Raw genomic sequence first — 26,515 nt, forward strand, 5'->3', positions numbered from 1 at the left:
GATCACTTTAGATCACTTGAGACTGTAAACACCACACAATATGACTGATCTGCTATAGTATTTTTGTAGGGTCATAGAATTACAAAACCAGAAAGTGTACTGAGGCAGTAAGAAGCTGTTTCAAAGCGATGTTCTTACTCCATGCTTGCTTGAATTTTACTCCACACTGGACAGTTTTAACACATAAAATTGCTATACTTACTACTCCCCACCACAGGGCATCTGCATAGCTGCCAAACTCTGTTTCTCCAGAATCATTTACAGCATCTTTCTCAGCCAGGTACACAAAATAGGAGGAAAAAATCAGGCCTAGAAATCCAATGTAGAGCGTAGTTATCAGTTCCTGCAAAGAGAATCAAAATAATGGCATTATGATCTCATTGAGACACCTAAATTTCCTAACACTGATGGGTTATAAAGGATAACTGGAAGAGAAAAATGCAATCTCAGCAATTAAAAAATATTGACACTGAGTGTTGGCTATGCAAGTTAATAAAAAATCCACTGAGATCCACAGACAACAAAGAGTCAAAACAACCTCGTCACACACAGGACTTGTTAACCTTCTGGCCACCAAAAAGTAGTTGGGTAACTTTTTCAAACAGTGCCAGATTCAAAACAACTCTGGAATTTAGATACATATTTTAGGAAATACTAGGACTAGTTTTCAGAAGTCTCATTTTCTGTTGTTGAGTCCAAAACTACAAGTCAAAATTTGCCAAAGTGTCAGTGAACATAAGGCAGAACAACCATACTTGGTTAAAATAAATGACTACCTGCCACCACACTAAATATAAGTGATACCAGCATCAGGGCTGAATGTATGCTGTTCTGAATATAAAAGCTTTGGCATCAGCTGTGCCATTCCTCAGACTTCCCAAACTCACCTGTCTGTGTATGAACACGACTGACCCCAGCAGCCTCCAGGTACCGCCCTGACGGTCAACGTGCAACATCCGTAAGATCTGCAGGAAACGGATGCCCCTGGAACACAATTTTCAAATTAAGAGACCAAACAAGAGAAAAAAGAGGTCGAAAATTCCTGGCTTCCAAAGCACAGTTTTAAGAGACACAGAGTATTTTATGTTAGATTTAGTAGCCTGTGTCTTTTCACCTCACTCACCCATCTTTCTTCCTGTTTGTTATGAAGACAATCTGGGGAGATCGTCCAAGGGAAGAAGTGACTTTTGTACACATGGCTAGCAAGGATAACTCAAGGATTCAGGAATTTTGGACACAAACTGTAAATGCTCTGGAAATCATTCATCAACTCATATTTGACGTGCTCATCAGGATGGAAAACAAAATATGGAACCAGCTAACTGAAGATCTGATTTCCTTATCTTTGAGGAATTTCATAGGCAATTTGAACCAGACAGTCCAGTAACATTTTAAAATATTCTTTTTATGTGAGTCACTGCAATCGCAGAGCATAGCTTCAGATAGTGTGAATAGCAAGGCACACTGCCACCCATTCAACCAAGAAAACCAAGGTGGTTCCTGAGCACAAGGTGGATTCAGTCCATCAGGAATTCACAACCACAGACATTTTATAAAGAGGCAGCTTGAAGATGTCAGAGATATGAAGTATCAACAAATTGCTATAGAACTGAGCCAAGAAACTAAGCCAGGATTTGGGTAGAACCCACCTAGCTGGGGAAAGGGGGAAGGAGAATTAGCTTCTCTATCCCCACTAACCATAAAAGTGTTACAACAAAATTTTATCTCCCCTACACTTCTTGGGATCACCACTACACGATCAGTCATCTGCTCTATGACATGACACTGGGCAGTGACTCATTTTCTCCCACAAGAATTGAAACAGGAGGTAAATTAAAACAAAAGAAGAAACTCCACCTTGGTCAGATAGCACCACTTTCTTTTATGGCATATAATTACCTGATAGCAGAGGTTGCAAAGACTTGACCTTTAGAGCCCACACAAAGAACTATCATGGAAGCAACAACTACAATTAAATCTGGAAAACAAAAGTCAGTAGAAGAAAATTAATTAGCAGCATCTTGCAATACTTCTGCAAGACTACTAGAACCAAAGACCATATCACTTTAACAACCTGAACAGCCACTCCTACTTAATATTTTTGTTTATATATCAAGAGATCTCAATTCTGGCATATAAAAAAAAAATCCATCATGTGATATGATGGAAAGGTTGTACTGAGATGGGTCCAAGCTGGTCACAGTCTAGATGAATGAACAGTTACTGTCAAGCAGCCTGGAATCCTTATTAGCTTAAACCCAGGAGGAATTTCAGCAGTTTCCATCTATTCTCTCTTCTCCAATTCTTATTTTCTCTTCTGTGCTTAGACAGGATTTTAATTGATTTTAATTTTTCATTGACGAGATTTTAAGATTAATTTCATATATAAGAAAATTGCCTTACTATCATTTCATCTGTCCAGGTCTAAAAGGGAGTGAAAATTGAAATTAGGGTATGAGTCTAATTTAGTTTAAGTCAGTCAGTACTGTACTCTAAATCTACATGCCTCGGGCCTAGTAAATTTTGGAAAGGAACTCTGTATTTTGGAGAATTAAATAGTTCTTGATCCATATCTGGGACAGCAGAACTACATTTTGCTTTCCAAACTGATCTAATTTGGATGATGTTTCAGAATGCTTAAGAAATGGATTGTGGCCAGAGGGCAAAGATGCAGTCAAAGTCTTTTTATAGCTGCAGTCACACCTGAGATAGAGTTGCTATTTTCATTATATATATATATATATATATATATATATATACACACACATGGACGGATGCACAGAGAAGCTAAATCAATTCTATAATTGTAAAAATACCCAGGTACAAAATTTTGTAATTTACATTTGACAAAACTGTAAACAGTTTATGGAAACCTATGTCCTGTACTCAACAACATATAATGTTTCTGAGTAGTGGAAAATATCACAGAACAAGAATTCCTATTCTTCCACACCAATACTCTTCTTCCAATGCCTGATTGATTTATTTAGTCCATATATATTTCAAGTACTTAAGTACAGGGAAAGGGTCTTTACACTGTTTTTTCAATGCTGGCTAAGAAAATACAGATTGATTTTGAATTATGTTTCTTTTGGTGAAACTGTTAAATTAATGACAAGCATCTAAAAACACAATGATTAGTGACATATATGGAATATTTGGATGCAATTTCCAAGAACCCTTAAGTCATTTTAGGAAGCCAATTGAATCTCAACAGAATTTAGGTGTCCAGCTCCAAATGCATCACTGAAAATTCGTATTTTAATTCAACTGATAAACAAAGCAACTGCAGTGCATCTATTGCACTCTACCATGCGACACACAGCTCAATTAGAGTGCAAAATAAACTCATAATAAACTAGCCAAATGGCTTCTGAGGGGAGAAAAAAAAAGGCTGCCCAGTATCTTTGAAAAAATATATTTGGGGCTCTTGTACAGTATCTGGGATCCTCAGGTCACAGGAGACAGGACTACGGCCAAGACTTATTCCTGGCAAAGCTTAAGATCATTTCTGAAAAGAAAACACTCTGCTCTTTTGGAAAAACAAACCAAGCTACATTTGTTCTCAAATGACAGTACCATGAGTTCCTGAAAGGAAATTCAGATCTGCATTCACACTAATGACAGGAGCTCCAGCTCTAACTTGGCTTCAACTGCTACAGAAGTTCAACTTCTAAAAGCCTTTAGGGCAAGTTTTACTAACTGTTTACATTGACTTTGCAAGCTTTGCATACTCACCAATGATTGAAATAGGCTTCCTAGCAAAACGAAGCCTTCCCCATACTCCAACGTATTTACTGCGGCATCCTGCTGACCATAGCCGAACCACATACTCCGTTCCAAAGAACACCACTAATACAATTTCCTACAAGAAACACACGGGGAACTAGGTTAATTTTTTACTCCATACATGTCTTTCATCTCTTTTCAGAAGGTATTAGAAAGAAATAAATAAAATGTAACATTAGGAAGGTGACAAATCTATCAACTATACCAAAAATTATCTGAAGTAAAACAGAAACACCTGTAAGAATAGAGAAAAAAAATATTAGGAGCAAAACTAAATACTTTGATTGCATGCAGTTTGGCTTGTCTACATGTACTAAAACTGAAAACCATTCTGTGCAATTCAGTTGGTCTAATTCAAACAAAAGATTTCTTGACTGAGCCAAAGCAAACAAGCAGAGTCTGTATTTAGAAGACGAGCATTTTGCCAGTTGATTTAATTTCTGGAAGAGGTGTGCTTCATGTACCATCTACCAGATCAGCTTAACTTCCCCCTTATTTATACTTTTTCAGTCTCCCTTTAAGCTCACATAGATTGAAAAAAGGTTTCTAGCATCCATCACCAATATGTCCATCTCTAGGTACACTCTAGACAAAGTGAGCTAACACACCTTTCCCATCCTCTTGTCAGCATTTAGGGACTTCAGCAGAAACAGAGATCTAGTCCTGCAGCACTGCTGGTACCAAGCTACTTATAAACACTCACCTATACTAAGGTATGACTCTGGAAATGCCTCCAAGGTGACAGACGTCAAAGACACCTGATATTCTTGCTGACTAGACAGAGGTACAGCTAGGTCCTATTTGGAACATCATCAATGTGCAGGTAAACCTCGGGCTTTCCACAGACCAGATAAGCATGGCATACCCAGCATCGTTTCCTTGTGTATCAGGGAGCTACAATCCTCCCTTATTGGCCAACTCAATAAATGGTCACATTTTCCATCAGAGCCAACAAAATCTACTTATTGAAATGGTAAGGGTGGCTTGTCATTGAAAACACACAACACATGGCATAAAGTAAGAGTGCAGCTGAGAAACCAGTCTCAACATGTCACAGTTACACAGGTTAGTGCAGGTTAAGAGAATGAGCCCCTTATTTCAAAGTGTGATTTCACATAAAGAGCAACTGCAGAGAACACAATGTGCTGTTGAACATTCTACCCCTCCCTCGCACATGTCTGCAGGGTTCACTGCTGTTTTGCATAACAAATTGGCAAACAGGACTCAAGGTGGTACCTATGGTTTTCTTAATTGACTGAAACAGCCAGGACACAGCCCTAGTTTAGTTAAGAAGAATAGGAATCATTATCACCTTCAAAAATGCATGGGACATTACCCTGAATACTGAGCAAAATAATATGGCTGTACACAGTAAAAATAATGGGGAAAAGGTTAGGCATCAGTTGACTTTGCCATAATATTTTTGTAGCTCTAAAACATCTTGATGGCATAAAAACCCTGTTCATCTCAGGGCAAGAAAGTGTTGAAGTTCAACTTTCTGACATTTCTAGCCGAGCTGGTAGAACATGAGCCAGGGTTCTTTCCCTTAGTTTTGATGTGTCATAACCTATGCAAGATGTCAGATGCAGTAGGACAGCTATCACAATTGTTTATAGTCACTTGTATTCAAGGTAGATTTTTAAGATATAATAGAACTATCAAGAGCATTGGTTGTAATGAACAAGATCTTCAATCCAGCCAAGAATCTCTTCTAGAGCTTCCTTCTGAAAGGAGCTTCCTTCCTTCCTTCTGAAAGGATCCACCAGAACCCTCCACCATTTTTTTTTTTACTTTAAAACTGAACTATTGTTAGATATTTTCCAATAAGTTAAAGACATAATGAATATCATAAATTGAAAGAAACAGCAGCTGCACCAGATACTTTAAGGAAACCCTGTGTCTTCCAATGAAACTCTCCCTTTGTCCAATCTAATGTCACTTATGAATCAAAACTGAATGGGAGAATTATGAGTTCTGCTTGACATGAGGTCCTGTGGATTTGTCACAGAAATTAGAGGATCAGAGGAGCATCTTCTCTGATCAGATGACTGTATTCCTTTCACAGACCCAGTCAATAAACCCTAATATCCAAGTGCTCTTCCTTTTGCAGAGGACTAGTACAATTCCCTTCACCACTACCATGGAGGAAATTCCCTTTACAAAAGACAATTCCAACCACACAGGAAGCAAAAGCTGCCCTTCATTCAAAATAGCTCATTGGAGGAAGGGGTAGGAAGGGATATATAAGGGTATATAAGGATAGATATAGATATATAAGGCTTCACATCATGTGTGATAGCACAGATAATACCATTCAGATACCCCCAAAAGCAATTGCTAAAAGTGAAAGAAGGGGAAAAGGTTACCCTAGTAAGCAAAGAAAAAGCCAGAGAAAAAGCTAACGTTTTATCACAACGGACCCACAAACAGCACTGCGGACTCTCAGGATCACAGTTTCAGTTTTACAGGAGGAAGGCAGGAAGAGAAAGCGCGGATTGTGCCGTAAAGGAGCGAGCGTTCCCCACGCAGAGAATTTGCATGGGAGCTGTGCATGCTTCCTAAAGCCCTCCATGGTTCATTGGCTAACAGGCACACCGGCAAGTATGCAAATGGGGGCTGTCCCAAAGACAATGGGACAGACACGCACTCAATGGTTACTGTCACCCAGCTCTTTGCGTGACATGCAGACAAGCGCAGAGAACACTGATTGTCCTATAGAGTCCGCTGACTGCAGGGAACGACCAGTCGGCTTACACCAAGACACATTTTTCACTCCTGACGTTTTGATAAAGGCTTATTGACCTAAATGAGACCCAAGTTATTCAGGGAACATCGGGGGTGAAAGTGCACAAGCTGTTCTTCATGGTCATACACAAAAACGCCAGGTATCCATTAGCAACTGGCAAATACCCCCTCCCCTGCCCGTGGCTCTGTGACAGACAAAAGTGTTTTTAATATCTTGTGTTGCATAAATCTAATAAGTAGTCTCCTGGGGGTGGGGGAGGCTGATGAATTTCTGTCTCTGGGCTCTTATATTAGTGGCCAGAAACTTGTAGACTATTAAAAAAAAAAAAAAGTACATCAGTTATTTTCCCTTGAGGTACTGAAACATTCCCTGTATTTTTCTGATTACCAATTTAACATGAAATTTACATGCACTAGAAGACAATAACTGCCTGAAAAACATGAGTGAACATGGAAATTAAAGCTCAGTCAAGGAGTTTTCTTGCTTAAAATTACATACACACAAGTACTACACTGTGCAAGGACCCATTCAATACTATGTAACATAACAGAAATCTTCTTTCTACAAGGTGAAAACAGAAATGCAACACTGAGATTAAAAATTTACATGGTATAAGGAGCCCTCCAAGATGTGACAGCCACGTACATTCACACTATGGGCATACAGGGGCTGTCTCAAGAGAAAATACTTTTTTTTCCTTTAATTATTGATTTCCACATGGCATCCTCACTTCTGCCATCCTTCCTGTTCAGCCTAGGTATGCCTTGTGCCATATTCATGCCTTCTCAGCCACATAATCCCAGCACAGCCAAGTAAAATATGGCATAGCTTAATCATCTGGTTACAGTACAGCTCTCACCATCCAATGAAGGAACTTAGGCAGGATCAATACAAACACAGTTGCCTGACAATTATACTCATGCTATCTGCTAGTACAGTCCACACCTCCAGAGTTCCCAGGGTATTTTGCTAATAAATGCATCTGGAAAAGCCCTTCCTTTACTTCTCAATCCCCACTGTACTAAAAGAGCTACAATCCTCTGATGGGAGACATCCAATACCTGCATTGTGAAATAAAGTACAGTAGCAACTCCAAAAGAAATGACAGGGCCCTAACACTTAACTGAAATAAATGGCTTAAAGCTATTAGATTAGTAACTTGAGAGGAAAAAAACACAAACAATCATGACACCACAACAACAGCTATTTAACAGATACAGAGATTGACTCTGGAGGCTAAGAATGCATTTGTATAGAGAATATATTGCCTGAGGCTCTGCCTGTAGACCTCAAAACTATAACTAGTCATGGAGCATCACAGACATCCAGGCAACCATTTGATGTAGGAGGGCTAGATGAGGTCATCTGAAATCTATTACAAACAAAAATCTCTTTACTCAGTCCCTAGACTTTTTTCAATGCCCTCCATAAATGCAAGAGAGGTAAAACACATGCTCTAGGAGGAAGGAGGCAATGCATATCATTATGTTATTCTGACTGGCTACAGAATACCCAAAACTGAAGACTACATATAGCTTATTCCATCTCCCATAGAGGTGTCTGCCCTAAGAGGAAGGAGAGATGACAGGCACAGGAAGACAAGAAGCATTGGTGAGGGAGACAGCTTTAAGACTCATAAGTACACATTTCTTGTACTGAAGAATTTCCTCCCATCTCAACATTTCATTGGGAATACAATTTTTACCCATATCTGCAATATCTTAAGCTCTATTACATTACCCTCATAGGAAAGATAAATCACATTATTCCCACAATTTTATCAAATCTGGCTTCAAGGATGATAGAGTTCCCACAGATTTCTTTAAACAATTAAATAATCCCTTGTGTAGCTTATGTAGGGATTGCATGCCAACAACCATTGCTTCAGCTCTAAGATTCCTGTGGCACTACTTGCACTGAAACCTATTTTTTAGCCAAGACAATAGAATATTGCTGCTACAGAGAAGTGGAACCTCCTCACAGTCTCAGGCAGCAATACTGGAGCAAGGACACTGCCACAAGCTTTTTTCAGAAGTCATGACAAGCAAGTCTCTGAAGGAGCCAAGAGAGGGGACAATAGATCTGCTGAAGTGACAAACAGGACACTTGCCATCCATCAAGGGCCGTGTAGCTGGATTGGACAACAACCAGGCTGAGCATCTTAACAAGCAGGGATACAGCATCTCTCTACTCCTTAAAGGTCAAAAAAAAAAAAAAAAGCAGGGGCATGTCTCTCATATAGAGCAATCACAGACTCTTAGAACAGTTTGAGTTGGAATGAACCTTAAAGATCACCTAGCTCCAACACCCCTGCCATGGAACTTTCCACTAGACCAGGTTGCTCAAAGCCCCATCCAACCTGGCCTTGAACACTTCCAGGGATAGAGAATCCACAACTCCTCTGAGCAAACTGTTCCAGTGCCTCACCACCTTCACAGTAAAGAATTTATTCCTAATATCTGATCTAAACCTGTGCCTTTCAGTTTGAAGCCATTCCCCCTTGTCCCACCCTCTTGCAGAAAGCCCTCTCCAGGTTTCTTGCAGCCCCCTTTAGGTACAGGAAGATGCTCTAAGGTCTTCCCAGAGCTTTCTCTTCTCCACGCTGAACAATCCCAGCTCCCAGTCTCGCCTTCACAGGAGAGGTGCTGCAGCCTTCTGATCCTCTTTGTGGCAATAGGTTGCATTTACACAAAACCCAAATGCTACAGCCTGTGTGGCAATTCCGAGAGAGCTGGAGCCCACTTCTCAGCACGCTGTTCAGGTGTGACACATCGGGGCTTGCAAAATGCTTCAGACAGCACTTCTGTACAGCCCGAGCAGGGTATGCAAATTAACAGCAGCAAAGGCAACTGTTTCTTCCAATCTCACCCACTTTGTACAGAGAGGCCCCTCTTTGTTCTATTGAGAAAGGCAGGATTTTTTTTCCTGAAAGCTGTACTGTGCTTTCTAAGATACATAGAACAGCAAAATCATACGGCCTAGGCAAGCACACAAAGACTCAATAAAGTAAATATCCCAACTTGACGAAGTACAAAGATCAAAAATAGAAAGACAAATGGTTTCTCGTATATATAAACACTTACTGAGCAACAGAAAGTCTCAAACCACTATTTAGGACTGGAGATTTTTCTCTCCCCTACTTAACCTCCTCACTTCCAAAGAGCTTGTAAATTACATCGTTTCAGAGGAAAACAAATGATGCTAAGTTTTTAAAAAATGGTTAAAGCCAACACCCTCGGTTGTTCCTTTCTTTCAAAAGACTGGTTTCATTTGCTAAAATTCTTTATCTAGCAAATTGGGCACCAAATGATTAAACAGGCTACAGAAAACCAAAACCATGATATCAGTATTAGATTTCCACCTTCAGAGGCCCATAATTAATCCCAAGTTACTGGACATCATTAAAGCTCCCTTATTATGTTTTGAATTAAGATGAAATAATGCTTCCATAAGTGTTCATGTTCTGAAAAAAAGGGATGCTTACTAGGAGACAGAGCTAGAACAGTTGACTGTGACGAAGCTTTTTTATTTTCCCTTAATCGGTGCTGAGAGCACAGAACAATAGCACTGGGACCATTAAACAATACTTCAGGCCTGCAATTTTGGGTTGAATTTTTTCCAAAAGCTCCAAGCAACTAAATCCTATTGAATTTCAATAGGAGTCAGGCACCTAACTCCTTTAGGTGTATTTAAAAAGCCTTTCGCTGATTTCCTTCACTCTCTTCTCACTAGAGTTTTCACCAAACCCAAATGCTGGCAATTGGAATTTTTTCACCAGCCCCAAAAGGCGTCAGATGTCAGTGGTGTAACTCTGCATCTGAAGGCACGGGCTTGGAGCACGGCTGCCTTACAACAGCTTTCCACACCATCACCCCTGCACAAGTCTCTTCATAATGCAGTTGTCTTTAGCTTTTGAACGTGGCTGCTGATGATATCCACCAGGAATTTGCAGACGTGAATTAAGCTGGGCTTGCACATTTATTCTACAGAACTCGTTTTAATGTGCAGCTCTCCCCCATAACAAAGTATGCTCTAGAAGTAGACTTCAAACCCAAAGTAGCTGGCAAGAGACAGAAAGTGTCAACATGCTAACCCTGATACAAAAATTATTAAAATCCCTATTCCTTTCTGTTTATTTCATGAACCTCTTATTCAGGGCTTCATAAAAGTCTCTAGAAGGAATTCATTCAGGACCCTCTCTTTGAAAAATGCTCTGGCTTCTACCCAGTGCAGCATATGCTTAATTTTATATCTTACTGAATTCAAAGGAACTATTCACCTACACTTCAGATGAACACATGAACACAGTTCACAAATATGCAAACTCATTCATTAGTACATACAATATGCTAATACAAGTAGAAGGAACTGCTACAGACTATTTAAAAAAATCAGTGTAAGCCAAGCAAGTTTGTATTTCCGTGTTACAGAGAACTGTCATAATAACACTATTTACACAGTGGCTACTTTCCTTGATCTGAGCATTTTCATCCTGTCAAATATCTTGTTGCATGCTTTTTTATTAAACAACCTTTCTCACTCCTTTTTTAAAAAGCTACTTCATACCCACCATGCCCTACACCAAGCAGCTCATAAGTCTTGCCTTTGCTCCACGGCCAACATGGAATTTATTGAGGGACTTTGGGAAGAGACTGTATGCCTGTTGTTTTCCAGCTACAAAGTACAGGGCAATAAAAGCCACTGTGACTCCCAGCAAGGCATATTTCCTTTATACCCTTAGATTATCACTTTACAACACTACTCCATTCTAAGAGAAAATAAATATTGCACAGCATCTGTTATCTGTAAGCAGAGTCAAACAAAAGGAAGAATTTGGCCATGATCTGCCTAGCTTAACTTGCAGTAGCTCCACTTTGTACATCTAAAAGGGAATATAAGGGTAGATGGCACCTTTAAGACGCAATGGTCAAGTTCTGGTCACCTGCCATAAAATTTGATAGCAGCAGCACCTGAAATCTAGTGGTTTCAGACATAATGTACTTTTTTTTGTTGAGGCCATATTGTAATAGCATCCAGGAAGCATCAACACATTTGAAATTAGAAGGAGCATTGATAAAAAAATATTTTTGTTCCAGTGGTTTTGAAAACCCGCTACTTACCACTCACACAAATGCTTCAAGACAAGAAGCACTGTGGATGGAAGTACAGCTGGATATGCACAGAGACATCATGAAGCCTCCACACTGAGCTAATTATTTATGGCCTATTTCAACAACTTGCTCCTGCAAAAGCAGATAGAGAGTTTGCAGAAGAGGAGTTCTTTCTGACGAAGTTCTAACTTCTTAACTCTCTTGTGCAGGCAAAATATCTCCCCGAGGCCCAGTCCTCCCTCCAAGAAGTTAGTTATGGAATGAGCCTGTGTGCTAGCCTTGCTTCAGAATCCTCAGCTCTGGCCTTGCTGCTCTCCTTTATATGGTTTTTGGTTTTTCTTTTAGGGATGTGATGTAATTTCCACAAGTAAGAAGAGTGAGAGGTCACCAAAATCAGGACATTAATTCCACATTTACTCATGATATCCTCTTCTTCTAGAAGAAGCATGCTTCCAAAATTCATCCTCCAAAACTAGGATTTCTGGCCTGAGCAATGAACAAGCTCTTCAATAAGAGTTTAAAAAGAAATAAATCTTAAGGAACTAACATTAGTTTCAACTTCTTCCACATTAAAAGAAGGCAAAAAAGAAAACAATTTTTGTCTGGTCTGGCAGGACATAGTTCCAGTATAAAGACATGAAGTTCTGAAACAAAATCCTTTCACACAACTGGGTGACAGCCACCAGTTACCAGCATCAGGTTCAGCACTGATAAGGGTTCAAGTGCCATATTTCTGTTTGACATTCCCATAAACACAACCTGCTTTTGCCTCAACATACTTGAGCTCTCTCCCAGGCCTGCTCCAGGGAATACACATCATGCTCTTCCACACAGCTGCAAAAACAGTCACACACTAAACCTGCAGTCCAGGCACTTAATACTCCTCACAGGAAAACACATGTGCTAGTTTAAGCTAATAAAAACCCTCTCAGATGCCATATGTACACAGCCCATTCAGTCAGCATTTTACAGTTGCCTCTAAAATTTGTGAAGGAGAGGAGAGCTATTTGACATGCAAAATAAACGTAAATGAAGGCAACAAAGTCAGCATTTTCAGCTAAGTGGCAAATACATTTCACATACTGAAGGCAAGTACCTTCCTCCTGGTGCCAATTTCCTGCGCCCCTTCCAGCCAGCGAGCGCAGAACAGTTGTGGCTATCATTCAGCGCATCAGGATTAGAGCATTCCGAAATGGGAACTTAATTTATACCAACCAAAGCACACGGCCAGCGCTGTGCAAACTCTCTCCAGGGCTTTGATAGTGTTCCAAAGAGACCAAACTAAACTTACATTTGCAAAATGAAGATAGAAGCCAGATCTCTCTGAAGTTGCGTACCCCATTAACCAAGCTACCGTTATGTGCAAAGACTTATATTTTTATAAGAATTCATGTTTCTATCAGTTTTGGGTCCAACATAAATAAATGGTGCAGAGGCAGCTCTTTGCAGAATTCAAAGTTAGTAAAGGAGAAGTGCAGCTCTGTGAAACTCCACTCACTCACTATCACCTTTCCTCTGCTCCCTTTACAAATAAAGGACAAGTGCACTATTCATTGCTGGAAGAAAAAAAATTCTTTAAAAAGCCACAGCCTTCTCAGTAGCAGCTGGTCTGAGCTTCAAGACATCAAATACCTCAGGAAGCTAATGGGCATTATATGGAATGAATTTTGAAGGAAACAAAACAAATCAAAAAACGAAACAAACAAATCACCAAGCTGGTATTTGGCAGAATTCGGCAACACTGTACTCTAAAGCTCTTTGGAAAAGGAGGGACCTTGTAAAAGCAATGCCTTGGACATGTCAAGAATAAACTCAAGACTCTGCACAATACCAAGCAAAAGTCACATGAGCAGAAGAATTCCCCCAGCAGAGCAGTAATTGAAGAGCTAAAAACAATTGTAACTTAAAGTAATGGGCACAAGGAGCAGGGTTTAGAGACAGATGAGCCTCTTCTGTGCTGGAGCATTGGGCACTGAAGATCAAACCTAGAGTACACTTTAAAATACACACTATTAGAAGAACCAAAGCATTGGTGATGCATTATAAATGCATTAACACATCAGAATGCCCAACTGGTAGCAGTAGAACAGAACTTCATATTGTTGCACTCATTTTTCTCAAGGCATTTGAGGAACAGCTGCTCTTTATGTGAACTGTACTTCCAGGTGATTCATTGAAGGATTTTTTGAGGGACAGCAGAATTTTCTAGGCCCTGATCTCTGATCTGAGATTTAGTGTTGCTTAAATTAGTGATTAAAATAAACATCTTTGTAAACTCACATTTTCCAAAGAATTTTTCCCAGCAAGTGATGAAGGAAATGTCAGTCTTACTCCACAGTTAGATGAATTCTGTCAATAATTATAAAACTTTTCTTGTTTTGTGGTTAGGATCTTTTTAATGTCAAAAGATCATCCAATGTTTTAGCCTTACGCTTTATATCTTTGCAGTTTCGCATACTTACTTTTAAAAAGCTGATTTTTGAATATCTGTCCTGCTTAAGCCTCTCAAGACCCCATTAGATGTTAGATGTGATATCAACAAAAAAACCTTAAGTCTAATCTGGACACCAAAGGCCGTACTCACAAATCAAAGAGCCAAGATTACCCACTGGAACCAAAAACGCTCATCCCACACAAAAATACATGTGTTCAGCAACAATGGAACTAGGGAAAACTCACACTTGTAGCAGTTGTCTTACAGAAGTGAAGCAAGAGGTTATACTAAAGAAAGGCGAGTCCTTTCTTTAAACATACCCAAACTCAATATTTACTAACTCAGGACACAAACCACCACTCTGTGTGAGTGGTAACTGAAACACGTGATATTCTTCGCATCACACCATTACTGAGAGGTTATAATGTTTTTTCCGCTGTAAAAAATTCTTTTATAGCTATATTTTCTCAGTACGCAAAATAAATAATTACAGGCAAAGTTATTTTCTAAAACGAAGTGAGAGGAAGGAGAGGGGGTGTCCTGATGCACAACTTCGAAACACTGACACATGAAGAGTGCATGTAAAGCTCAAACAGCTCTGCTAAAAATGACTTTAATGACAACCTCGTTCTTCCCCTTTCCCCAACACATAACACATTCACATTTAACTTTGTCAATTGCTAGTATTTGTTCAAGGTTTAATTCATAACAATTACATTACACTAAAAAGGGAACTGTTTTGTGTACAATGTGCATTTCCTCATCAACTGGATGGCCAAAGGAAACCTACTAGATATGCAAAGTACTTTACAGCTGTGTGCCATAACTGGGAACTTGAATATTTATAAGCTATTGCACTTGGGATAGCAAAGCTGATGACATGAGTGCATATTTTTAGTAAGCCCAACAATAAAGCTTTCCTCATTAGAAATCTGCCCTTAGCATGTTACATCAGAGAACTCTTCTATCATGTACCACATTACTTGTCCCAAATGGCACACTGATAGAGCCAGAAATGCTGTGCCTATTCAAACATCAAGCTTTACGGTGCTCTAGATGCAGTAGAAACTCTCTAGCAATCCTTTATGCGGTTTCACACCCTTTGAGTAATAGTAATGGGTATTTCGTGCTATGAACATAGACTACGTTCGTCTTGGGCGCTAATTTACTCTGAAAAACACTAAGAAAGCCCTCTTTTTAGACACTTTGTGAATTAATTGCAAACTTAAGGAATTGAATTACATTACTTTTTAGCTTTAAAACTACAGCAAACAATGGTGGCGGTAGAATGAGCAATCAGTTAGAGCAACACCAAGCAGTTACCACTGTGCAATTCCTCACACTGCTATAAGAAATCATCTTTGTTTCAATGTTAAGGGTAACATTGAATGAGGATTTTTTTTTTTAACATATAGAACAGGGAGAATAAGCTTGGGGAAGGGGAATCTATTGCAAACTGGAGGCAATTGTGTACTGACTACTGTACTGATGTTTTCCACAGAAATTCCAGCCACATTAGCTTTGGCAGCAATTAAAGAGTACTTCTGGAATCCTTAACAACATTCAAGGAGTTCTTTTAACTTCACTTCGTGTTCTGTGGTTCTTTCTACTCTTTAAAGCAGGGTGTTTTTTTCAACCTTCAACTTGTTTTACTGCTAAAATAAATATGAAGATAATTCAGTCAGAACACAGGCTCAAAGGAACCCCACTGAACTATTCATTCCTCTTCAGGAGCTGAGAAGCTCTTCTTTTGCTCAGGTTGTCCCTCTTTACTGCTGCTCAGTACACTGTGCGACTCTGCCTGTGAGCCAACACAATCATAGCACCCAATGATAAAAGAAGCTATTCAGAGTTTTGGCAGGAAGAATACTTCTGACATTTTGGTTTGGGATTAGACTTCAGTCATGAGGCTTTAACACTAAGCTGCCCATGGTACATACACAGATCTGATTTCTGACACCTCTTCACTCTACAACAATTTATTTTGGAATATTCTGATTCACGTCAACAGGATGACCACTGAAGCCAAGCCGCAATCTGTAACAGACAAGCACAGTTGAACCAAGCCGTTGAGAAGGGAAGATTACACCCTTACACCACTGATATCTGAGTACTGAGGCACATAATCAACAATTGATGCTTCCTGAAAGGAAAACACAGAACAAAACGCCAGCATGTAGCCAGGCATCAGAAATGCAATCGTACCATATTCCAAACACCAGCTAAACTCTTAAAAACCTCTACAACCACATGTGATGTGTTTTCAAGCATGTTTTTAAGTATGAAACAATCATACAAACAACATTACTATTTCTACTGATTAACTAAATTAGCATGAACTGCCAGGCTAGAAAGTGACCTCATGGGGACTGCAAACTCCAAGTACTTGAACAAGTTGAAAAAGCCTTTTTCTCCAGTTAAGGGAGAGAAATAGGGATGTACAAAGGGAAATTATGTCAAGTGCCCTAGGCACACTGAGATGTAAGCAGCTATGATTTCAGGAGTACCTACACCCTTTTCCATGAAGGGACAGCATTTATGACTGTCTTATACTACCTAACCTAACTAATAGCTAAAAGCTGCAAAAAAACCCAGTCAGCCTAGAAGAACTGCTTTGAACTCAGCTTGGAGCAACAGTATAAAAAGCAGAGGAAATTTACTATCAGTTCTCACTTGAGAGAGATGTTTGTGTGGGTTCTCTATTTTTAGGCTGCCCTCCCTAAGAGAGGTCCACGTGATTACCTTGTCTACCTCCGGTTTCCCTCTTAAAACTCCCAAATCCATGAGTTGATCTGGACAGATCAGAAGACCAGAATGTCAGAAGAGATTTAAGCTTCCTGAAAATGTTGTGAAAATAAGGAGCCCAGTGGAAAAGAAATACCCTCTCTATACTCTGAGAGGAAAGATTTCATGTTAATAACCACACTGACCGGAACTCCCTAATTTTTATCAACATCCAGCTTCAGGAAGACTTACTGCAAGTTTCAGCCAAATCCATTTGGCTTCATAAAAACAAGCAAACAAAATGAAGAAAGGCAAACAACCACCCACCTCAAGACCCACAAAGCACCCCTCACACAGTTAAGTCTTTCTATAATAATATCATCAATTTTCCCTGATTAAGTAGAATTTTTTCTTATTGATTCCTGTAGACAGAAATTTAAAACTTTGAAACCAGGAAGTTTTCAGTTTCAAGGACAGTTCATTTGCCATGAAATTCAGTATGAAGTCCAGAGTGGAAAAGGAAAGCCTTCCTTCATGCCATCTTTACCACCACTCACCCACATGCTGCTTCACATTGTTACATGACTGTTTCCAGGTAGGAAATAAAAGCATTTGGGGAAAAATAAAATCTGACACCCACTTTCAATAGTGTAACTCCACAGAGAGCTGTAACTCTTGGTTCATCAGAGCATGAGCTCAGCAGACAAAGAAAACCAAAGAAGCTTCATTCAATAAGGTACGTGCGTTCATCAGGTAGTCACTTCTTGAATCAACTCAGATTGATTAAACTTCTTTCATTAACTGATTTCAGCTCATCTGGTTTATTAACATCTATATAGCCCACCTGGGGCCCTTGAACATCTGCTGCACTTGTCTGATTGGGGAAGCTCAGGCCCCTTTCTTTATTATAATAATTTCTTGATTTCTGTTAAGACCTTTAGATGTCCTTTAGATGTTTCTTAAGAACTATGGCAGCTAGCAGCTCTTATTCTCCATAAAATCATTTACTGCTGTCGTCCAGCAGAGCTGAACACATTTCTCTCATTCAACCCCACGTGCTCAAACAGAAATCATGAGTAGGGATTCTCAAAGACTGACAGCTCTGCTGCTCTTCCATAAACAGAGACATACGGTTCATGCCTGCCCACACATTTCCATTTTCTAGATCATGATGGTCACAACAACCCACTGAGCTCAAATATTTGTAACCAGGAATGGGTGTCAATAGTGGGTGTGGATGGGGGTGGTGGAAGATGAAGCATTTCTTTGTGCCCAACACATTAGGACGCTTCTCTTGAGCTGCTGCAAAGACACTTTCTGCATGCATTATTATTCCAGAAAAGCTATGATCCACTACAATCATTTATTGGCATATGAAAAATATGCAATGATGTCCTAATGTGCAAATGGAAAAAAGTTTCCATTCTTCAATTTCCTCCAAATTTCTGAATGTTACACAGAGCTGTAGTATGAGCTGATAAATTTTATGGTAAACAGGAAAACAACAGCCAACATACCCAACCATCATATCCTCAATATAATCTCTGCCTACTGGAGGCAGAACTTGTTCCACAAAAATCAGTTGGGAATTTTCCTGTATTGTATGCAAGATTATGATCTGTAATTGGTTTAATTGATGCTAAATAGCTCAAGACTTTGACACATATTCAGCTGCTATTTTGAGGTTTATTTGTAGCTGCATAACTGTTCAGAATATTCCTTTTGAAAATGTGTAAGCGTTAATTGACCCAAGATTTTGTGGATGGGGAGAGAACTTTTTTTAGAGTACAGGCCACAGTGTGTTAACACAGACATTATCTCACACTACATAGACCTGCCCTAAGATGAAAGGCATAGATGGCTCACTGTATAATAAAAAGAGCTCTTGTAAGCAGAAGAAGTAAATATTTAGAAAGAGAAAACTATCTTTGAATTCATAAAACCCGCCCCACACTGAAGAATCACCTCATATTAGACAGAAACATCGCCACAGGGAAGAGCGGGAGGTGGGGTAATGAGCACAAGCAATAGCCTTCCTTACCAAAATATTTATCTTAGAGTACTTAGATAATCTTTGACTTTCAAAACTGCGGAACCAGTTGGTTCTATCTCATGTTCAGCATCATACTATTAAACCAAGTCAAAAGTTTCTGTGGTTACTATCAGATGAAATGAGCTAATTTCCCCAGAGAATTGGCTACACTGACCAGATGTCTTTAGCCAGCTACTCCCCAGATCTAGCAGGAGCAGCACATGCAATGCCTGCTCTGTTACTATGGAGACAGGTTTTCCCATCCACTCTGCAGCCGGGCTTATAGTAGCTACCAGCTGTTGTCTCGACTTGTACTCCATCAGGAGAGACTGAGGAAAGAAAGTGGGAGACGTAGGGCTGAGCTTCTCCCAGCCCCAGACCTCATAAACTTTAACCGCAGCCTCCAGCCACCCTCAATCTTCCCAGCGCTGCTTGGGCTCGCTGCTATTGTTCAAAGCCGCCTCCGGGGCTTCCTCTGCTGGCTTTGCAGCCTCGGAAGGGGTCGGTGGCAGCGCTCAGCTGATGGCTGTAACGTGCTCAATTGCTGGGCTGCAAACTTAAGGATTCCCCAACACACGCTTCCAGCCCGACGTTCCCATCAGAATGCTTTATGAGCTTAAATTTAAATCTCCAGCAGAAACCCATTTCAGGTTCCTGACATTATTCTCGCTCCATACTTTCAAAGAAAAACTTTGTGGATTAATGGCTCCCTATCAATCCTGCAAGGCTGGTTAATGCCTTCAATCCCTATTGCTTTTTAACTCCTGTGGAACTTTAATCCTTCTCTGACCATGCTGATGAGCTGCAGAGAAACAACGCTGGTCAGGATTTTCATTCTTGCATTTTCTTTTTGAATGCAGCCAAGTTCAAATGTCTAATTATAACATTGCAGAGTTAATGATCAATTTAACAAAGGCTTTAGAGTATCTTTGAAGTCATAACAACAAGCCAAAGGGGGGTTTAAAACATTAACTGCACAGGGAGGCTACGTAGAGAGCTTTCTTAGGATTATCTCTCTCACTTAAAGTTTGAGTCATTTCAGAATACTTCAGCAACCCCATGGCTCGATCTGGTTGCCACATAGCACAGAGCTCCAGCTAGTGTTTATTTTATAGCTCTGAGCAGCACCAATCATTACCCTATTAATTCAAGCATGTTTAATTCAATGTCCTTCAACTACTCAGTCATGCCTATTTGTAACTCTTAAGCAACTCCAGAAAGGTACAGCTTGTCACCACATTTATACCTAACAGGCTCTAATCACTGATGTTAGATATACAATGTAAGTATGGTATATATAACAACAGTTAGAAGTGATATTCACTGAAACATACGATACGCCGCTTTGGCTTGAGGCACGCTTTTCTGCACTTATTGCACAGGCTGAATCTGCCTTCAGATGTACATAACTCCTGCTGATGTCAGTGTGCTATAAATACACATCAGAGGACACACTCTGACCTGTTTACTTTTCAATCTGACATATGTAGCCACTCATATTTTGTATATATTACACACCGCTGCCACGCTGAATCAGCACATCCAGAAATAACAATAAGGGCATGCTCAGCCCACAGCAGGACACAGAGAGCAGCCAGTCTCCTCCTTGCCTTCCTGTCACAGCAGCCCTACCAGACAGCATCACCAGGTATATTTTGCAGAGTGGTTTTTGTGTCCCCAGTTCAGGTATCAGACAAGGGTGAAGCTGAAAGGCATTAACCTACCTTGAGGGTTAAGCAAAGAGTTAGGATAACAAAGAAATTACAGATGAGGAGGCAACCATTCCTGGTCCTCCAAGGTTAGCTGAGGAGGAAAAAAACTCCAAATCTCAACCTGCCCACAAGATTCCTAACAACATTTTCCTTTGCATTCTACTGAAGAACAGGGCTGGACATTTTTCCTATTTTAAATTACAAGTGAGGAAAATGTCTCTCCTTTTTGCTGTGGACAGCCTGTAGTGGCAGGCACTCCAAGAACAACATTTCAGGAGTTTAACCAATGAATGTAACAGCCACCCTGTGGCTTGTGCTGAGGGACAGCACTGTAACGAAGAACTTGTAGGCACATAGGGACTTATATGTGGGGCTTTATCAGCAAAAAACACGTACACATCTTTTTTCCTTAGTGTTGCAGTTACAGACACGACTGTACGGTGACACATAGGGTAAGCAAAAGCAGAAAAACTACATCAGCAAAAATCAGTGTTTCCTCCCTAAATCAGGTGGTGCAATCTGATTTCCTTTCAGATCTCCTGGGAGATTACATTTTATTGCTTTCTTCATTTAAACCCAATTTCCCTAGACCTTATCTACACGGCAATTTCCACTTCATGGTGAGTTTGCTCATTACGTTCAGGTAGCTGCCCCCACAGCCCTGTCACAGCAAAGGATTATGGACAAACGCCCGAGACCAAAGATCACTTAACTCTGAAAAAACGTAAAGCAATAAAGAAGGGAAAGCAGTCAGTCTGCATGACACTGAAAAAGGCTTTCAATGAACCCCCAAGTATACCACTGCTGCAACTAAACCCATTTTAGGAGAGGTTTTCACTTAAACTCCAAAAGCTAGTTTTCCCAGAGACGATCATGACACTCCTGAAACTTATATTTCACAGAAGTAAACGGATAATTTTTTTGTTCTATTTCAAAGCAATTTTGCTAGAAAAATGCCACAATGAAATGGTATTTGGACACTACATCATAACCATGCCTATCCTCCTTTCCAAGTGTACAATACAGACACTGCACTGCAGTGGCAGTACAGAACTGTGTATATTTAATAAAATACATCTGCATCCAACAAAGAAGAATGAGGTATCAAATCTGTTTGCTTCATCATGCTTTGAAAGCACAATACTTCATTTAAATCAGAAAAACAAGCAAGTTCATCAGCTCTCCTTAAGATGTTTAGGACCCTGAGATCAGGGGGTACATAACAAGGCATGGCATTTTTTAGTAGTATTTTACTGATATAGTTACACAACAGCTATAAATAAGCATTATATCCTGAGAAAAAGTCTTCATTTTGAAATATTTCAGTGGTTTAAAAAGCCCTATCTTCTAAACTGATAAGCACTATGAGCAAAATTTGCACACCTGTGAAAAAGCTGGATTTGTTTAAGCATAAACTGTCAGAGAGATGGTAGTGACAAGACATATGTCAACTGACATTTAAATACATCAGAAAGATTCACCCGTGCTTTTCAGAGATTATAGAAGCATGTGTTTCATTTCAGAAATACAATTAGGCCTGCTTTTGTTCCACTTCAGCTTTCTGCTCTCAGCTGGAACCCCCTTGGTTCCATCCATAAATCTGTGCAGGAGAGGGGCGTCTGCAAAAAGACTGAGGCCCTACTTTTGACATCTCAGCCTCAGGTTAATTGGTGTGAGCTCATACTTGAGCTTCAAGCAAAAGCAGCATTCAGGTTCCTGAAAGCTATGAGGTAGAAACACAAAAAATAAACCAAGTCACACCAAGAAAGAGCTTTGCCATACTGCTGTGAGGTAAATGCACTGATTTTCTGCCAGGTCCAACAGCAGGGATAAAAGTAAAGAGTGTATGCCAACACTTCACAGACTTCTCATTCTACTGCATGAAGTTAATCTGAGACCAACAAATGTTCAAGCTAATGATTCAGACTCTGAACAGCTGCAGAAGCCAAGGAACCACTGCAGATAACTGTCTCCCACCTCTTAGGGGAACAAATCAGACCCAGGGGAAGAGCAGGTGAATTTTTGGCTCCACTGATATTCAACAGAAACCATCTCATAGATTCTGGTTCAACAGTTTCTTTTTCATAAAAATATCCACCACAGTGAAAATCAGCACCTTAGGATCCCTTCTCACATTTATACAGCTCAGATCTCAAACTCCCCAAAAATTCAGAGAGATTTTTCATTTTTAGGCATTATGTTTTGCGGTGCAATACATATTTAAAAGCTGCTACTGCTAACTTGTCACTTTTTGTGCCAATTCATCAAGTAGTTTGTATCCAGCAGATCGCAGCTCTACGTTTTTGGCACAGGAAATCTCCTTAACGTATATATATGACAGTAAGGGTTTCAATGAGTTTAAAATCAACAGTTATGTCTTTCTCTGTCCAAAAGGCACCCTGTTTTCAATAATAATCACTACAGACATTACAACTGCAGATGTGACCAACAACATGACAGCATCTCACAAATATTAGGAAGACAACCTGCAGTTTGAGGCTCTTGTAGCTAAGTCTTCATTATTCCCCTGTGGAAAGTTGCAGTGCACAGGTGCTCCAGACACCATAAACACCACCCAAAGCTGAAATCTCTGTCCAAACAGCAATAAGTAGCTCTGTTCAAGATACATGCAAAAGTTTAGGCAATGTCATAACTTATCTTGAACTTTTCCTTCAATTAAGTGTTTGGTTATGTACCTAAATGATGTATTTATTGCCAAATGTGTGTTGAAATGCACTTAATAGAAGACAGAAACATTGCACTACTCTAATTCTTGATTAACCACCAGGTTCTAAAACATACATATAACTTTTAAAATCCACCTGTTTTGATTCATCTAATGCCATGTACTACAGCAAGACAGAAATAAAACATGTTATTTAAAGCTTTCTGGAACAGTACATTTGTCAACAATACTTGATCAAAGCATTTGCTTTCACTGTACCATATTTGTTTAACTACTAGTGCTTATTTTAGCCCATATAAAGAGTTCTGAAGAACATAACCTCAGTAGATGCCAGAAGAATGCAGCTTTTAAACATAACCTTACATTCAAAGAGCAAAATCAAGCTCTAACAACATAAGCAAGCAAAATTCGCTCATATACACAAACCTTTGCTGTGTGATTTTCTTTTCCTTTGAAAGATTTAGTGGCAAAACCAGGATCTAAGTATTTTCCATGATAAATAATTCAGAAGACAGTAGAAAAACTCATGTGTGGTCGTTGCTATTTGGCAAATACTATTTAAATGCACTTAAAATTTTTACTTTATTATTTTATTACCAGAAAATTAAGCATTTTACATCAGAGTAGGTTTTGTTGGCTACTGTGCAGGTTGTCTTCCTTGAAGTCAAGTCTTTTAAGAGGGGTTGGGTTGGTTTTTAATCTGGTGTGTTTATCTGTTTACCAGAATCACATTCTCACACTTCAAGATGCTTTCTGACTTTACTACATAGGGGTGTACACCCTTTATAGGGGTACACCCTGGCTAAATACCATCAAAGCCACTCCCTTCCTTAGCTGGCCAGGAGAGAGAAAATATAAGGTTCATGGGTCAAGATAAGGACAGGGAGAGATCAATCATCAGTTACTGTCTTGGGCAGAACAGACTCCACTTGGGGAAATCAGTTTAATTCATTACCAATCAAATCAGAGAAAGATAATGAGAAATAAAACCAAATCTTGAAACACTTTCCAGCCACCCCCCCCTTTTTCCAAGGCTGAACTTCACACTCAAATTCTGCCTCTTCCCTGCCAGAGGGGCAGGGGAACCCCAGGAATGGGGGCTGTGGCCAGTTCATCACACATTGTTTCTGTCCTTTACACATTTATTGTGTAGAAAGACAAAACCAGAGTTCTTTACTCTGAATCAGCAGCAATGCTGCACTGAACTGGATAAGATCAATAGTTCTGTGAATTACAAAGCTCCACAAAAGGCCACAACTTTATTTTGATTGCTCTGAAAAATATAACCAGTAGGAACCAAACCTGGATTTAAAAACCCTTCCCATTCAAGGAGGGAAACAAGCATCTGTAGCTCACCATTTAAATTACAAGTGAAACCTCTGTATATACTAAATTTAACAATAGTGTGGCAAGCATTGACATTTAGGGCTTACAATTCCATTTTCAGGACTGGTCCAGTCCACATATCTTCATGGCGCAGCCGGCAGGGAGGATTATAACAAAATTAGCTAAAAATGCTACTTTTCATCTGACTTCAAGGTTTGTCATGTTTTACTTGGTTTCCACTGCTAATAATAAATCTGTCCCTGTCAGCAAAGTTAATCACACCAGATGAACACAGACTTCACAGTGCAGGATCACTGAATGTTTCAAAGATCTGAAAGGTGCTCCAAATGTCATGTGGGCTCACACGTGAGACTTTCAGGGACAGCTCCTGACCATCACACATGAGACTTTCAGGGACAGCTCCTGTCCGTCATACACGAGACTTTCAGGGACAGCTCCTGACCAGAGGCGGTCACCTGTTCAGGCTCATGAGGGTCACCTCTCTAAAGAGCACCCACATCAAGCCCACTCTTAGTGCAAATCCAAGCAGCAGCACTACAGGGAGGGCAATCAAAACAAATACAACCCACCATTCTTCAAATCAAATCCTGAAAGAAACAGTTTCGTGCAGCTTTTCCAGACCCCTCCACTAGCAGTGTAGCTCTCCTTTGGAGTAATAGTAAAATGAAGTTTTGTACAATTCCACCTCACATATAGAAGTAGCAGTCCAGGAATCAAAAGGAAGCTCACAAATATTTTTGTTTCTTCTAGACAAAACCAAATCTCCTCAAACCAGACTGCAAAGAGCAAAGGTCTTTGCAAACACAGTAAATGCCTTCAGCTACTTAAAAGGCAATGTTTATTTTACTTCAAAGATTTTTAGACTAAATTACCTTAAAGCAAAAAAGTGCAAGCAAAATACCTTGGTCTCCATTTCTTTCCCAAACTCTTAAAACATGCCAGTTGGTCTAGACCTACATATCACAGGCTAACATAAATAAGTGCATCTTTCATGAAATTTATTTCACAAGCAGGAGCTAGACCACTAGACAGATGCAGCAGCTATGTTTTAAACATTCTGGCATCCCTTTTCACCCCTGTTTCCGTTTCCCTGCACCTTCCTTTTGATCTGGCCCCACCCTAGGAGTCAGTCACCTTCCCTGGGGGAGGAAGGCTGTCCTGGCACAGCTCAGCTCTGCCAGATGTTTTGAGGGAAGTTTCATTCCCTCGCTGCTACTTGCTCAAGAGACAGAGGAGGTATTGCTCTGGGCTAAGCTTCCTGCTCATTGGCTCTAGTGGAGCTTCCCAACTTCTGAATCAATACCTAAACTAAGCAGCCAATCCACAGAAGAAAACAGAGGGAGGGTGTATGAGAAGAGATATCCTGTTTGCTTGATGGTTTGGACTTCTGTCATTAGTGCCAACAGATAATTTGTGATTTACAAAATGAGCATGGATCTGGGGAAGTGTCCTCCAGTCAGTCCAGCCTCCTACTGCTTTTACCCTTCAATACTTAACTCTCCATACTATATTTGGGCCCAAAGCACATAGGGACCCTCATTTACAGCCAGCTCCCAGGCACCACCAGGAGCACATGAAATAGGTGCAGCAATCACAGAAGCATGTTCTTCAAAGCTCACAGGAAGCCCAGGAAGGGTATGAATTTTTCTCTTGCTCAAGGACAGGCTTGCCTGCTTTCTTGCAAGGTATTCTCCAGCTAGAACAGCGTGAATTGAGTACAGGCACATTCCCAGAAAAGCCTGGGAGCCATAAAGGCTCTGCAGGAGGTACAAGGCAGATTGCAAATTCTAATAACACTTAGTACATTAACTATTACAGATTTTTCTTTCAAGAACTGACTTTGTCAGGGAGGGTGAGAACCCAGCTGTAGATTCTAATGCTTCTTCTTTGTCTTTCCTGCAATCACATCTTATCTTTCCATACTTTGGCCTTTC

The 26,515-nt window shown here is 40.0% G+C and overlaps 1 protein-coding gene across 1 annotated transcript in view; it reads right to left on the minus strand.

Annotated features, from left to right (window-relative positions):
• The window catches only part of KCNQ1 (potassium voltage-gated channel subfamily Q member 1), a 330,598-nt gene that overhangs the window by 248,297 nt on the left and 55,786 nt on the right, over nt 1-26,515 (minus strand). Inside the window, exons 4-7 of the mRNA XM_031062124.1 lie at nt 3,739-3,865; nt 1,900-1,978; nt 888-984; nt 203-343 (exon numbers count right to left, since the gene is read on the minus strand). Coding sequence (XP_030917984.1) covers nt 203-343; nt 888-984; nt 1,900-1,978; nt 3,739-3,865 — 444 coding nt within the window. The remainder of the gene's footprint in view (nt 1-202; nt 344-887; nt 985-1,899; nt 1,979-3,738; nt 3,866-26,515) is intronic.

The sequence above is a fragment of the Geospiza fortis genome, unplaced genomic scaffold (assembly GCF_000277835.1).
Source record: "Geospiza fortis unplaced genomic scaffold, GeoFor_1.0 scaffold524, whole genome shotgun sequence".
NCBI classification, from domain to species: Eukaryota; Metazoa; Chordata; class Aves; order Passeriformes; family Thraupidae; genus Geospiza; species Geospiza fortis.